The following is a 16,198-nucleotide window of genomic DNA, read 5'->3' as shown; positions in this document are numbered from 1 at the left end:
GCTCATAGGTGTGGGCAGTGGAGCGCAGAAGCGAAATGGGGCCTGAGATAAAGACGCGCAGAAGCGAAGTGCTGGAGGTAGTGGGGTGTTCGCAGATGCGATGGTTGGACCGAACCTACAGGACCGCAGATGCGGTCAAGTGGCCGCAGGTGCGATGATCGCTGGGAAGAAGGCTTGTTAAGTACGTGGGTTTGGCTCATTTTCACTTCATTTCTTCCATGGGAGCCAATTTTGGAGCAAATTTGGAGCGCCATCTTTGTCATCAATTCTGAGGTAAGTGATTCCTACAACTTGTGAGTTAAATACATGGTTTATATATGGATTTAAATATGGAAATTAGTTGAAATTTAGGATTTTGGTAGAAAACCTTGAAATTGGTATTTTTGTATTTTGACCACGAAATTGGACATGGAATTTGGAATAAATTATATATTTGTGTTCGTAGTGTTATGTGTAAAGTTTATCTTCGAAAAATTTCAGAATCCGGGCACGTGGGCCCGAGGGTTTACTTTATCGACTTTTCGAGCGGAGTTGAGAATTGTTATAAATTGTTAAATTGTAAGCATTGGAGTATATTTTGATTGATTTGCACGTTCTTTGACTAGTTTCAGGATGTTTGGCTTTGAGTTGAGGTGTTAGAGAGGCGTTGGAGCTGGTTATAGAACTTTAGAGCGAGGTAAGTCTCCTGTCTAAATTTGTGAGGGGGAAACTACCCCTAGGTGATGTAATTGCTATGTGATACTAGTTGTGGGTGCTACGTACGCACGAGTTGACAAGATTCCGTACGTAGCTAAAGCATGTTTATGTCCGGGTAGACTTAAGACCTTATCATGTGATAATTGAATTATTTGAACTCATTCTGCTGGCTTAATTACTTGAACTTATAATTGAAATTGATTTAGAAATAAATATATGTATACTAGGCCGAGCCTTATCACCTTGAGTTATTGGCTAGTTATTTGAGAAAAGGTAAAGATTATGTTCACTTTGTGCTCATGCACTATATTGTAAGCACGTGTCTCGTGATTCGATAACTTCCTTCCTTTTCTTGTGGAGCGGGCCGAATGCCTCGGCAGTATAATAGATGCATCTATGGTTCGTGCCGCTCAACCCTCGGCAGTGTACACGTTATTCTGGATCGGGCTGAACGGCCTCAGCATAATCGTGCGTTATATCGCTGGTAGTCCGAACATCCACGAGATTATCCTTCCACTAATACCCAACATTTTACATGGTACTTCTTATCCGTTTGTTACTGGTACTTGATACATTTGAGCTGATGAGATAGAATACAAGACTGAGAAATTTATACTTTAAAGGAAATAATTTGAAAATTAGGTAACTTACAGATTTACCCTATTATGGATGTGTGCTTCACATCTGCTTATCATTTTATTATATTGCATTGTTGGACCGCTAGTAAGTGTCGATGTCGACCCCTCGTCACTACTTCTCCGGGGTTAGGCTAGATACTTACTGGGTACGCATTGATTTACGTACTGATGTTGCACTTCTGCACTAAATGTACAAGATCTGACAGGTTCATTTGGTGATCATCTTGGCGCATAGGCGCACCTATTGAGGAGACTTTATGTGAGCTGTATTCCAAGCTATGCATCGCAGTCCACAGAGTCTCCATCGTACTATTTATTTTATCCTGTCTTATTTACATTCTAGACATATGTTGTATTATTATTGTACTCCTTAATATATGCTCATGCACTTGTGACACTGGGTTTTGGGGTTATACTAGTTGATGCTCACAGTTTCGTATATTATTATCGTCTTTCATTTCTTTTATAAACTACAAATGTTGCACGTTCCCGTGGATTTAGAAGTGTAAATCTCTTTCCTTATTAAAAATCTATGATTTTGAAAGTATTAAAATGAGTAATTAAATTGATAAATCACCGTTGGCTTGCCTGATAGCGGCGTTAGGCGCCATCACGACCTATAGTGGATTTTGGGCCGCGACAGCTTGGTATCATAGTGTTAGGTTCATTTAGGTCTCACGAGTCTTGAGCAAGTCTAGTAGAGTTTTGCAGATCAGTACAGAGACGTCTGTACTTATCTTCGAGAGGCTACAGGGCTGTTAGGAGCACTTCCCTTCTTGATTCCTTATCGTGTGATTTGATTCTTTGAGGCTTATTCTTTTATTTCCTTCCTACTCAATCTTATGCAATGTGAAGCACTTGTTATCACTTAGGCATCGAGGAGTTGTAGTGGTACTGCAGACATGGTACAAGATGTTTTTCCCTGTGTATTCGGGCAGGGTATTATCGTCTCCTTCTGGAAGGATGTTCTGTCATTTCAGCTTAGTATCTATATTTTTGATAGTTTTGAGGCTATGCACATATTGCTATGATGTTCATGTGTTGTTATCGCACGATGTTGGTGTAATGGTAGGGTGCTTGTTTATGTGTCGAGATAGTGAATGACTTGAAAGGAGGATTTATCAGTGCATGATTTAGAGGTTCAGCATTTAATTCTAGCAGAGGAAAGGCAATCGGACTATGGATGTTCAGGCTTTGGTTGATGGAGTAACAAGACTTGATATTCTCGAGCGTGGTGGAATTTTCATTTGTGATGTGTCGTTGTCGTCCTTGTTTGAATGCATTAAGGTTTGCCGGTGTTATGGTCTTCTTTTATTTGCCTTTGGGGCAGGGTGTGGTGAAATAATGTCTAAGAAGCAGTTGTCAGAGATGGCAGTGTGTAGCGGTTTCAGAATTGAATTGGTGTTTCAAATGCTGTTGGCTCGAGAGAGATGATCTTCGAGGAGGCTTATAGTTGGTAGCAATTTATTAGTTCAGGTGCTACAGAAATGGATTTTGATTTGATGCAACATTTGGGTAGCGAAGGATGAGGAAGGACATGGTGGGAGGTGTCTCGCAGTGGTTGAATTGCTAGTGGGTAAAGTATGAAAAGTAGAGGTCGAGAAGTTGCTTAAAGGAGATGGTTTAATCGAAGTGGGAGTGGTAGAGTAGCATATGGATTCTGTGGTAGGATAGCCACATGCCTTGAGAAAAGTTTAGAACGATTTGGGAATCGTGGTAGAAAGTGACTAGGTCTACTGATCTTATTTGGGATGGAGACTACGTCACTGAGGAAGATTGAATATCGCAAAGAGGAGTTTCTTGAAATGAAGATGGGTGTGAATACTCGAGTATCATTTTTGGATGCAACGTGACTTCGGGTTTGGAACATATTGTCGGACTTTTAGTCGATGTCAATGGGGAATGAATGGACTTATACAGCTGGTGGACGAGCATGGGCTCAGGAGGGTTACTGAATGCATGGTAGTTGCACCCAGTGCAGCGTCGTTGGAAGATGTTGACATGGAATTCCACAGGTGGGTTATCTTCTGTGAGCAGGTTAGCAGTTGCGTGATGTTGATGAAGCTTCTACGAAGAATTCTACTTGCTACACGGTAAGAGGTCGAATATGTGATTGTGGCTGATGATTTAGAATGTTTATGAAATGTTTAACAAAATAATTTCGAGAAATTTGGCAGGTTAAAGGCGAGATCATGGTAATTGAGAAGGAGGAATCTTTGTGGCTTTTAGGTTTATGTGATTGTAGCTTAAAGCTAAGCGGGGGAGCCCACCGTCTACGATTGGATCGCATGGTTGTCTGCTTGTGCAGCTTCTGGTTATCGGTGCATTGGTGGATTATTTATGACTAAGAAAAGAAACATCAGGGGTAATTCGAGCAAAGGATTTGATGAATGTGTGCTATATTTCGCCTTATCGATTCATGCGGAGATTTTAGGGAGACTCAGAGTTTATGCTTCTGGTAGATGTGATGTACAAGGAAAGAAAAAAAAATTCATCCGATTGCTTCTTTGGGAGTGTTTATGTGCTGAGAGCGCACTAGAGTTTGGCTTATATTCGGGACCAAGTCAGAGTGGGTGAATCTCAACAGTGGTTCTAATGGGTTCATTATGTGGCTGGAGACCAGGATTTTGCAGCAGAGTGTGAAGAATACTTGGGAAATTTTCTATGTTATCATCGGGTCTGCGGGGTAGTATTGGAAAACAATGGGAGAAGAAGTTTCGGATTCGCGGAAGGTCTTTCAGAATGTGTGTACCAGTTGGAGATGCCATTATATGTATGAGGAAGGTATGAGATGGTTCATGGGAATTGAGACACGGTGGTCTCGTGAAATGGGTCACTCGGGAGGAGTGTTGTTGAGTTTCGTTATGATTCTTGAATGGAGCTACTATTATTTCTAAGGCAAGTCAAGAGTGAATTGGAAGAAGTTGGTTCGGTTAGTAATGGTTGAATCAGCATGATTGTGGCAATGATCAGTTCCTTTGGCGTGTGAAGTTATACATGTGCTTTGTGGTTGTACGTGCGGGCTTGACAACCACCATAACTTGATTGATTTAGGAGGTATTTGATTCAAATGGCCTTGTGGTGTAAATGGATTCCCGAAGTTTCATGGCGGTTTAGATCACAACTTGAGGTTTGTATTTTCTACGATTTGGGAATTCAATTGCGTGTTGCATTGGTTCTTCTGAAATGAGCTAAGTGAAAGGGTTTCTATCCAATTAAGTGTTTATTCTACTAGTAGTTCAGGGGTTATGATGAATTCTTGTATTCTCGCGTAGCGACATGATAGGTGCAACGAGCGGCATAGGAATTTGAAAGTTGAGGATCAAGGTTGCGGTTCGGTGTTGCCAAGAATGTCACGAGCTTGGATGAGCAGGGGAGAATTCAGATGCTCAGAGTAAGCTGGCATTTTCTTTAGTGTCACCTGAGAATGGCGTTTTGTGTAAGAGGCTTTCTGTATTGATTTGCGGATTCTTGATTTGCTTTACAAAATTAGTATGGTTGGTGGTGTGGAGGTACAGACTTTGCTACCTGGTGCAGAAGGTCGTGGGAGCATATCCCACGGGAAAATTGTATAAGTATGACATATTAGTCACTTGATTATTAAATATTGAAACCAAGCATGGAGATTATGGTACTATCGTTAATGTGGGAGTTTGTTTCGGATTGGGACGACTGCTCGTGTGTCATGAATAGGGCCATTGTCGATCCTTGAAAAATTATTAGCCCAATATGGTATAATCAGATTCGGTTTGAGGTCCGTTGGTGGGTCTAATGTGAATATGTGCTCTACGTTAGGTCGGATGTGTTCATTCAGCATAACATTGCTTACAGAGGAGTCGTCGGGCATTGGATGTTATTTTCGTCGTCAGCTATTTTGTGTAATCTCTATTGTGCCATGTGGGTTGTGAGACAGCTTGATTATTATCATATATGTTGAGTTCTCGTGTAGCTTGTGGTGTTATATGAGCAGGATGGATCTCGAGATGCAGGCCATTTATCGCACCTTAGTTGTGCTTGGGTTTGTATCATAACATATGGCGCTATCCGTTTTCCCAGGATTTGTATTATGCACTTGGCGTGCTTGTGGTCGATATTCGGGCATTTCGTAAGTATAAGCATTATGGCTTGATGTGTGTTTTCTTCTTGATTGTTATGAGCGGATCGGGTGGCACACCGCCACGGGTATATTATTTGGATCGGGTGGCACGCCGCCATGGGCATGTTGTGTGGATCGGGTTGCACGTCGCCACGGGCATGTTGTGTGGATCAGGTTGCACGCCACAACATTGTCATGTTTGGATCGAGTTACATGCCGCAACAATGTCATATTGGATTGGGTTGCACGCCGCAACAGTGAGATGTTGATCATAGTTCCTTACACTTATTTTTTGTGCCTTGTTTTTCATCCCTGAGGTAGGTTCATAACATCTTTTCGACCATTTTATTCGTTACGGGGGCTTGGTAGTTCTTTTTCAGAGTTCATTCTTCTTGATGTGTCATATTCAAGTTGTAGCTTGTTGGTGCATTGATGGCGTCATATGCGATCCTGGGCAGTGTGTGAGATGGCTCATTGCCTGAGCAACTTGTACTGGGTGAGAAGAGGTTGTTGGGCCTGGGATCAGTGCAATTAGAGTTATGTAGGGTATATTAAAGAGCAAATATCATTATTCAGTTCAGAAGGAGGTAATGGTTCTTGTCAGGAGGAGAGACTCCATGATTTGTTGATTCAACGGGTGGTTATGAGTTTCTACACATCTCTTTCGTCGTGGCAGTATTGCGAGAGTTGGAACATGGCTTATATGCATTATGAGGTGCATTGCAGGCATCAGATTCGTGGAATTTCAGCTATTGTGGTCGGAGGATGTTATTATGGGAAACCGACTTATGTGGTGCATGGTGTGATTTCAGCATAAGTGCACGATCATGTTTTGGTACAGTGTGTAGTGATTGATACGGTGTTCGTATGTTAGAATCAAGTCTTGTAGAGAAATTCGAAGGTTAGAATTTGGTTCTAAGGCTTATTGACTAAATAAAAGGGAGGATCTTCAATCTGGCTCAAGCTAATGTGCTTAACTGGGTTTTGGTGGCACGAGTAGGTGCACAAGGTGTTGAACAATGATTTTGGGGAAACTCCGGAGCAGTTCTTAGCACGTTCGAGGACGAACGTATGTTTAAGTGGGGGAGAATGTTATGACCTGACCGCTCGTTTTGAGCTCTAGCGCGCCGTTCGGTGGTTTAAGGCCTTGAATAGATTCACTTCATGTATTATGACTTGTATGAGTAGTCGAAATTGAATTTCGAGAAGATCAAAATTGATTTGGAAAGAAAATTCTAAATTCGGAAGCTTTAAGTTAGAAGAGTTGACTAAGGTTTGACTTTCAAGTAAATGACCTCGGAATCGGGATTTAAAGGTTCCAATAGGTTCGTATGATGATTTTGGACTTGGGCGTATAGTCAGGTTGAGTATCGGGTGGTCCGGGAGCATTTCGGCACTTATTATGGAAAGTTAGCATTTTGAAAGTTTAAGAATTTCCTAAGTTTGATTTGAAGTGGACTTCGGTGTTATCGATGTCCATTTGAGGTTCCGAGCTTTGGAATAGGTTCGTATCATGATTTGTGACTTGTACGTAAAGTTTGGCGTCATTCTGGAATGTTTTGGTATGATACGGACGCGTTCGTCGAAGTTTGGAATATTTGAAAGTTTAAAGAAGGTTTCGATCGTCAATTCGTAATTTTGATGTTGTATGGCATGGTTTGAGGCTTCGACTAAGTCCGCATCGTGTTTTGGGATGTGTTGGTATGTTTGGATGGGGTCTGGAGGCCTCGGGTGCGAATCTGATTGGAAACGAATCGAGTTTGGACTTGGGAGGATTGCTGAGGCAGCTGAGACCTGGTGCAATCACACCTGCATAGAAAGGGCCACATGTGCGAGCTCGTAGAAGAGGCCGAAGGGGTCGCAGAAGCGGAGGGGAGTGAGGTTGGCTGGATTCGCAGGTGCGAGGAATTTACCGCACCTGCGAGCTCGCAGGTGCGGGCAGTGGAGCGCAGAAGCGGAATGGGGCCTGTGATGAAGACTCGCATAAGCGGAGAAAACTCCATTGAAGCGTACCCTTATCTGCAAAAGCGAAGTGCTGGAGGCAGTGGGGTGTTCGCAGATACGATGGTTGGACCGCACCTGCAGGACCGCAGATACGGTCAAGTGACCGCATGTGCGATGATCGCTGGACAGAAGGCTTGTTAAGTACGTGGGTTTGGCTCATTTCACTCCATTTCTTCCATGGGAGCCAATTTTGGAGCTATTTTGGAGCGCCATCTTTGTCGTCAATTCTAAGGTAAGTGATTCCTACAACTTGTGAGTTAAATACATGGTTTATATATGGATTTAAACATGGAAATTAGTAGAAGTTTGGGGATTTTGGTAGAAAACTTAAAAATTCGCATTTTTGGATTTTGACCACGAAATTGGACATGGAATTTGGAATAAATTATTTATTTGTGTTCGTGGTGTTATGAGTAAAGTTTATCTTTGAAAAATTTCAGAATCCGCGCACGCGGGCCCGAGGGTTGAATTTATCGACTTTTCAAGCGGAGTTGGGAATTGTTATAAATTGTTAAATTGTAAGCATTGGAGTATATTTTGATTTATTTGCACGTTGTTTGACTAGTTTCGGGACGTTTGGCTTTGAGTTGAGGTGTTAGAGAGGCGTTGGAGACAGTTATGGAACTTCGGAGCGGGGTAAGTCTCCTGTCTAACTTTGTAAGGGGGAAACTACCCCTAGGTGATGTAATTGCTATGTGATACTAGTTGTGGGTGCTACGTACGCACGAGGTGAAGAGAGTCCGTACGTAACTAAAGCATGTTTATGTCCGGGTAGACTTAGGACCTTATCATGTAATATTTAAATTATTTGAACTCATTCTGCTGGCTTAATTACTTGAACTTATAATTGAAATTGATTTAGAAATAAATATATGTATACTAGGCCGAGCCTTATCACCTTGAGTTATTGGCTAGTTATTTGAGAAAAGGTAAAGATTATGTTCACTTTGTGCTCATGCACTATATTGTAAGCACGTGTCTCGTGATTCGATAACTTCCTTCCTTTTCTTGTGGAGCGGGCCGAATGCCTCGGCAGTATAATAGATGCATCTATGGTTCGTGCCGCTCAACCCTCGGCAGTGTACACGTTATTCTGGATCGGGCTGAACGGCCTCAGCATAATCGTGCGTTATATCGCTGGTAGTCCAAACATCCACGAGATTATCCTTCCACTAATACCCGACATTTTACATGGTACTTCTTATCCGTTTGTTACTGGTACTTGATACATCTGAGCTGATGAGGTAGAATACAAGATTGGGAAATTCATACTTTAAAGGAAATAATTGGAAGATTAGGTAACTTATAGATTTACCCTATTATGGCTGTGTTCTTCACATCTGCTTATCGTTTTATTATATTGTTTAGTTGGACTGCTAGTAAGTGTCGATGTCGACCCCTCGTCACTACTTCACCAAGGTCAGGCTAGATACTTACTGGGTACGCGTTGATTTACGTATTCATGCTGCACTTCTGCACTAAATGTGCAGGATCTAACATGTTCATTTGGTGATCATCTTGGCGCATACGTGATCTAGGCCAAACCCACACCACAATTAAGTAGTGAGGAGGTCGATGCAATAATAAACCCAACGAAGGCCGAGATCGAATCCACAGGGAGATAGAATATGGGATTAGGTGTATATCTAAGTTAATTGAAAATTTTGGCTCCAATTACACTTCCACAAACTTGATTGGTGTTCTACTTCTACTTTACTCTATTGTTTGCAAGTATAAAACTAAGGACAATATTTTTGGTTTTGAATTTTTCAAATGATTAAAAGGGACTAGGGTCGTGACTTCTACCTAGGTGGTTATCTAATGGGTTGTAAACTCCAAGGCAAATTTGATTAGTTGGGATCGTGATGTAGCAATCACATCCGGGTACTCGCTCTATACCTCTCGGTAGTTTGAGTGTTTTTGCCCAATTTAGCTTTCTCAAGTCCAATTGGGTATTTGCACAATACAAGTGATATTAGCTCAAGTCGGGTATTACTATCTCTAGGTTTAACCCTTTAATTGGGGCTATCAATTTTTTGAGTTCACCCCAATTTCTTGTTAGCCATGTTTTCCTAGACTTAGTCTCTCTTTCTCAAGTAGAGGCTAAGTCAAATAGGCGTGAATCAATGTTTGCAACCATTGATTCTAGGGTTCAATCATGAACAAGGCTAAATATGACTAACCCAATCAAAAAAAAGCCCTAAATTAAACACCCATTAAATACCCACACTAGGGTTGGGTCACAACCCTAGCTAAAGATTTAGCTACTCATGAAAAATAAAGAAATACAAGAAGAAATTAAGTTATAATGCATAATAATTGATTACACAAAGAAAATCTAATATTAAGAAGTTAATCTAGTACAAAATTACTCAATACAATAAAGAAAAAGGCCGAGGTGTACTTCTGAAAACTCAACTTAACCTAAAAATGACAAAAAGTTCTATTTATACTAAGCTGGAAATATCTAACAAAAATGCCCCTACGAAGGTTGTGCGGCCGCATAATTTTGGTGCGGTCCTCACAATGAGCTACTACGGCCGCACAATTATCGTGCGGTCTGCATTCTTGGGAACTTGGGCTTGGAACTTGGGGACTTCTGTGGTCCGCATAAAAATGGGTGCGGCCGCACTTATGATTATGCGGCCGCACAAAACTGCTGCGGTCCGCACTCCTTGTTTTTTTTGGCCGCACTTGGCCTCCTGCGGCCGCACAATTTCGGTGCGGTCCGCATGCCTTTAGCTGGCCCTAAAACTACTCTCTGAATCTCCCCTCTGCGGCCACACTGTTTACCTTTTTGCCCTGTTTTGGTTCTTGTTCACTTTTGACTCCTTTATAAGTTGCTTCTTTTGCTCGTGTCCCAATATTCTTGCAAGTAAGCACATTTTGTTAGTTTCCGGGAATGCCTTTAAGCATTTTTGAGCTAAATCGCAAGTAAAAGAGAGTAAATAATCGGTCAAAATCCCCACTTATCAACTCCCCAAAACTTAAGCTTTTGCTTGTCCTCAAGCAAATAAGGCAATTTCCATCTCCACTAGAAAAAGAGATATTTCAGCTGGCCTAAGGTGAATCAATCACACATCAATTGGGACCAACAATTACCCACAACACATATGAATTATCAACAATGTAATGATTTTCTAATGTGACACTAGAGCATTAAGAGTTGGCTCTATTCATCAAGGAAGCACATTCTTTCGCGTAAGTCATTGTGGATCCCAAACTCCTCCTTCTCCACTCTTCATTAGCACATCTTACTTTAGAATGCATCACTCGATACAAGGATTGTGAAAAGTTTGCTCATCTCTCTCAAAAGAATGCCACAAGTCCGGCTCTAAGTACCATAAGCTTGCCCCTCATGTAAATCACCACTAATGTAAGCTCACTCAACTTGAAATCATGTAGGGCTTTTGCAGGATGTAATGAAGGCTTTTAGACCAAGGTAGGATTTGTTGGAATAGAATGGTTTCATCTTTCCTTAAGCACTCCATTTTCTCTTTTCGGCTCATACTTTCTCGACTCTTTGAGTCATTTTCTTCTTCTTTGGGGGAACTAGAGAGACGTAACGTCGCTCTTTCTTGATCATGACATTCATTCTTCTCCTTTTCTATTTACTTCAACCGTTTATCCTCATTTTCTTTTGAATTCCCTTCAACTCTTCACTTTATTCACTTTCTTTTTGTCATTTTTCTTTTTGTTCTTTCTTTCTTTTCTTTTTGCCTTCCCTTTTCTTCATTTCTTTCGCTTCTTTGTACCTTTTATCACTGCAAACTACTCTTCTCTCCCCCAAACTTATGTTTTTACTAATTATTTCTCAAGAATGCTAAGGAAAGATTGGGTGCCAAGAGAGGGTCATTTCAGAACGGATAAAGGCTTGTAACTTGGTTATTGAGAGACAAAGGCTTCGGCTCAAAGGGGTTGACTAGGGATATCACATTGGTAGGCTATGGAAGATTTCAATTTCAAATTGGATCAAGGAGAGCCTACAATCATTTCTCAAGCCAAGCTACACTTAGAATTTTGCCTAGAAAAACACTCGGGACAGGTTATAGACTATTGGCACGGAAACTTGGACTTGCAATTCAATACCTCACCTCTCACACTGCTGGATTGCTAAAGAGAACGGAGTCGAGGGCCCACAACAACTCTAGCTAAGATTGAGAATCACAAATGGCTCGACTGAATGTTTGAGTCAACAAATGAGTCTAAAGGTTACAACTGGAGCTATTTTATGCCAGCAACTTTATTTTTAACCATAAGGTCAGAGGTAAATGTGTTGGTACCAAGTGAAGCATGTTCGAGACACTTTTATTCATTACTACTATATTTTGTCAAAATATAAAAAAATAAACGGACTCAATCCCTTAAGAAGGTTGTCACGCCATCCATCGTTGGGAAGAGGCACCCAGTTCACACAAAATCCACCTTTGGAAAGAACCATGGCATTAAGAAAACCAAAGGCTTATTGTTCACAAAAAACGTAGAAAAAAAAGAAGCTAGCAAATTAAAAAGAAGCTACTAAAGTAAATAAGAAGTTATACTACTAAGGAAAAACAAACTAAAGAATCTATGAAATAAACTACGGAAAGCGAGATAAATGAATATATAAACCGAAGTCAAATGAGTATATACATAAGGAAAATGAATATCTACATCAAATGGGAAGAATATATACATACCAAAGGAAAATAAAGAAGAAAGAAAAAATAGTATCAGAGTTATTACAGCCCAAATGTCAAATGTCAAAGTCAAATAATCAAAATAGACCACCGCCCAAATGAAAATAAGCATTGTCCTCAATGCTTAACAAAAATAAGAATAAGGAAAGGGTAGAGAGTTAAGAGAACTCCCTATGCGGTCTCCGTCTGGATAGGATCATCATCACTCTCTGTCTCCTCCAACTATATGTCATCATCTCCTGGCTGAGGGACAACAGGGTTGCTAAGCATCTGTATCATTGCCTCAGCAGCGTGTACAGTCGCAATCGGCTCCTCAGACTGGCCGGCTGCTGCCTCTGGTGCCTCTGCTGGTGCTGGCTGTGCTGCTGGGACTGTCTGCTCTATAAGCAAGTCCAATAGAAGATCTCCGGCAGATGCAATCCTTTCAACCTCTTTACTCAGCTTCTCTACCGACTTCTTTGATGCCTGGGATCTACGCATCTTCTTGACCTGTTTGCCCAAATCCTTATTGACCTTCCCATGCATCCCCAGAGTATCAACAATGGTCTTCTGGTTCTCCATAATCTTCTTCAATGTTTCCTCCACTAACGGAGGTACTTGTGGCTCTGCTAGGGCTGCTGGGGCTGAGGATTGTGCTGCAATAGCGCTGAATATATCGGTCAGCTTTGTAGTAGCTGCCTGCATCCAGTTGTTGAGACTCGCCAATGTTTGGGAGACTCACAGCGTAGTCTGAGGATAAGTAGATGAGGCCGACACTGGTAATGTCACTGACAGTCTAGCAGAAACAGGCGGACCAGAAGATGAGGGTGGCATGGCTGCTATCCCGGTGGAAGTACCGGCTGCGGTGGAAGGCTCGGCAGCTGAATCAGTAACCACTACCGCTGGCTCCTCAGACTGGCCAGTGGAGGTAGTAGCTTTACCCTTGAATTTTGGGTTGTCAGCTCCCTGAAGGTGGTACCATGAAAAAGGCTTCTTGGCCTTCACTTCTGTATCATAATGCTTCGGCTCCACTCCTTGATCCTTAAAATATTCTGTAAGGAAGTTCGGGTACGGATATGATCTTTCACCCTTATGGATAGCTAAAGTGATGTTGGTGGACATGGGCACCAATATTTATCGGATACCCCACCATAATTGAAGCCACCAAGACTGCACGGGGAAGTGGAAGCATGTTTCATTGAGGCATGGGTCAATGAGTCTACACACGAACATTTGCCACCCTTTTTCTTCAAAGTTTAGGGTGTCTCGGACTATTGGTAGTGCTGACCCTTGAATTGCTAGAATCTCAGTTAGCCATGGGTGAGCTGCGTCACCCATAGCCAGCTTCTCCAGGTATTGGACTGCCTCCACTTCCTCAAACCCCACATACTTGTTCAGTGCACATGCGTCAAAGTGGATTTTCAGATTCTGAACTTTTGTTACCTTAGTTCCCTTTTTGATGTGAGCAACATTTGCGTAGAATTCCTTGACCAGGTACTCATTTGTATCTAGGACGCTGATGGTGAACCATTTCCATCCTTTCCGCTCCTGGAATTGCCTAAGGACATTGGGGTTGTGCTTGTTCAAATCTTTCATCAGAAATTGTCGCTCAAGAGTGAGCGACCTCTGTGGCTACCATTCTCTAAACTTTGCAAAGGCGCCAGCACTAACAAATCTATCCTCCCATACGTCTGGTCTCTTAGATCACTCCAAACCTCCCACTGCAGTATCACCCCCTCTCCCATCATCTGGGACATCATCATCATCGTCCACATTAATTGGGTCAGTTGGAGCATGTGAGGAAGAGGGCTCAGAATCTTGACTACCCTCTTTCGAACCTTCAGACGAACTGGCAGAAGAAGATGACTCATCTACTAGAGGTAGATTGCTTTTACCTCGACCTCGGCCTCGAGAGGGTTCTGCCCTCCCTTGCGATGTATCTCCTCTACCACGTGAGCGAACCATTGTCTGTAATGGTTCAGTTAGTTAGATTTGTAAACCATATGTGCATGCATAACAATTGCAGTACAACAGTCTCAGAAGGGGTAGTGAAGACCGTACAAAAGTGAATGCGGCCGAAAACTACCCAGTGCGGACCGCACAAAAGTGAGTGCGGCCGCATAACAAAAAGTATGGACCGCATAATTTTGAGTGTGGCTGCACAACTCCAGGTTCAGAATACTGGGGTCTCTGATGTTTCATCAGTGCGGACCGCACAAAAATGAGTGCGGCCGCATAAGTCCACTGCGGACCGCACAATTTTGAGTGCGGCTGCACAATTCAAGCACATAATTTTCCTAACTTAGAGAGTTGCGGACCGCACAAAAGTGTGTGCGGCAGCATAGCCTCTAGTGCGGACCGCACAAAAAAATGAGTGCGACAGCATAATTCAAAATTCACAGGCACTTTTTAGGGTTCATGCAATATTTTCATAATCTAGACATGGTTTGCACAATTAAACATGGATAGATACTTACCCAGACCCCAATTAACACTTAATATGCTACCCACATGATTGTAAGCAGAAAAAGACTAACTATTGACATTTTAGACACGTAATTAACCCTAAATCAAAGAACAAAATAAAACAAAATATGAAAAATCTATAGATGGAATTAACATACCAGTTATGAAGATGTAGGTGATGAAATGAGGGACAATTTTAGAGCAATGGGGAAATTTACTGTGCTAGTCTAGCTTTAGGGCTCAGAAGATCGAAAAGTGTAAAATGATGAGAGAAGCCCTATTTATACTTTTACCCATGGGCCCAAGATTTTTACCTGAGTGCGGCCACATAATTTTGATGCGGACCGCACTCCTTACCTTCCTTTGAGAAGTCTCGCTGCGGACCGCACAAAACTGAGTGCGGCCGCACCATTAGTGCGGACCGCACAAAAATGTGTGCGGCCACAATTTGTTTAGTATTTTTTGACAGACCAAACTTCAGAGACCATGCATTTTGACACTTAGCCAAATTTTCTTGCACAGTCCCTGCGATGCACACCCATTCCTGCATACAATTCAAAACTAGTTAGCACACAACAAAGCCTATCTAATCTAAAGAAGAAAAATAAAAGAAAGAAAAAAACATGGGTTGCCTCCCAAGAAGAGCCTGATTTAACGCCGTGGCATGACGTATGTTACCATTAATCACTTGAAATAGAGCAACTCCACAACGTGGCCATCATCAACCTTGCCAAGATAATGTTTAACCCGGTGCCCGTTGACTCTAAACACCTCATCATTCTTATTTTTCAAATCTAGAGCACCAAAGGGGGTTACATTCACCACTTTAAATGGCCCACTCCATTTTGACTTTAACTTGCCCGGAAACATCCGTAACCGGGAGTTTAACAATAGCACAAGATCACCCTCTTTGAATTCCTTGTTGTGGATGTACTTGTCATGGAGGTACTTCATCTTGTCCTTATACAAGGACGAACTGGAGTATGCATGGAACCGGAAATCATCAAGTTGATTCAATTTCCCCACCCTAAGATTTGCAGCTACATCCCACTCAAGGTTAAGCTTCTTCAATGCCCACATAGCCTTATGCTCAAGTTCCACCGGTAGGTGACAAGCTTTCCCGAATACTAACCGATACAGAGACATACCAATTGGTGTTTTGTAAGCTGTTTTATAAGCCCAAAGAGCATCGTCAAGTTTCTTCGACCAATCTGTCCGGTTGGCATTCATAGTCTTTGACAGAATACTCTTGATCTCCTGGTTAAAGACTTCAACCTGTCCACTTGCTTGAGGATGATAGGGGGTCGACACTTTATGAGTGACACCATACTTGGAGAGTAAAGTATCAAAAGCTTTATTGCAAAAGTGTGATCCCCCATCACTAATGACGGCCCTTGGAGTACCAAACCTTGTGAATATGTTCTTCTTCAAGAAAGCTACCTCACTCCGAGCTTCATTGTTGGGCAAAGCCATAGCTTCAACCCATTTGGACACGTAATCCATAGCTACCAATATATAGGTGATCCCACATGAGCTCACAAACGAACCCATAAAATCAATGGCCCAAACATCAAAAATATCAATCTCTAGGATGGTGGTGAGAGGTATCTCATTTTTCTTGGAGATCCCACCGGCCCTTT

The 16,198-nt window shown here is 42.0% G+C and overlaps 1 protein-coding gene across 1 annotated transcript; it reads right to left on the bottom strand.

The window, feature by feature from the left end:
* Positions 1 to 15,242: 15,242 nt before the first annotated feature.
* LOC138909893 (uncharacterized) lies at positions 15,243 to 15,788 on the bottom strand. The gene has a single exon (XM_070201110.1). It carries the CDS (start codon positions 15,786 to 15,788, stop codon positions 15,243 to 15,245), a length of 546 nt encoding a protein of 181 aa, XP_070057211.1.
* Between the last annotated feature and the right edge of the window lie 410 nt (positions 15,789 to 16,198).

This window comes from Nicotiana tomentosiformis, chromosome 4, assembly GCF_000390325.3.
Source record: "Nicotiana tomentosiformis chromosome 4, ASM39032v3, whole genome shotgun sequence".
Taxonomy (NCBI): domain Eukaryota; kingdom Viridiplantae; phylum Streptophyta; class Magnoliopsida; order Solanales; family Solanaceae; genus Nicotiana; species Nicotiana tomentosiformis.
This window is presented reverse-complemented; position numbering and strand designations above follow the sequence as displayed.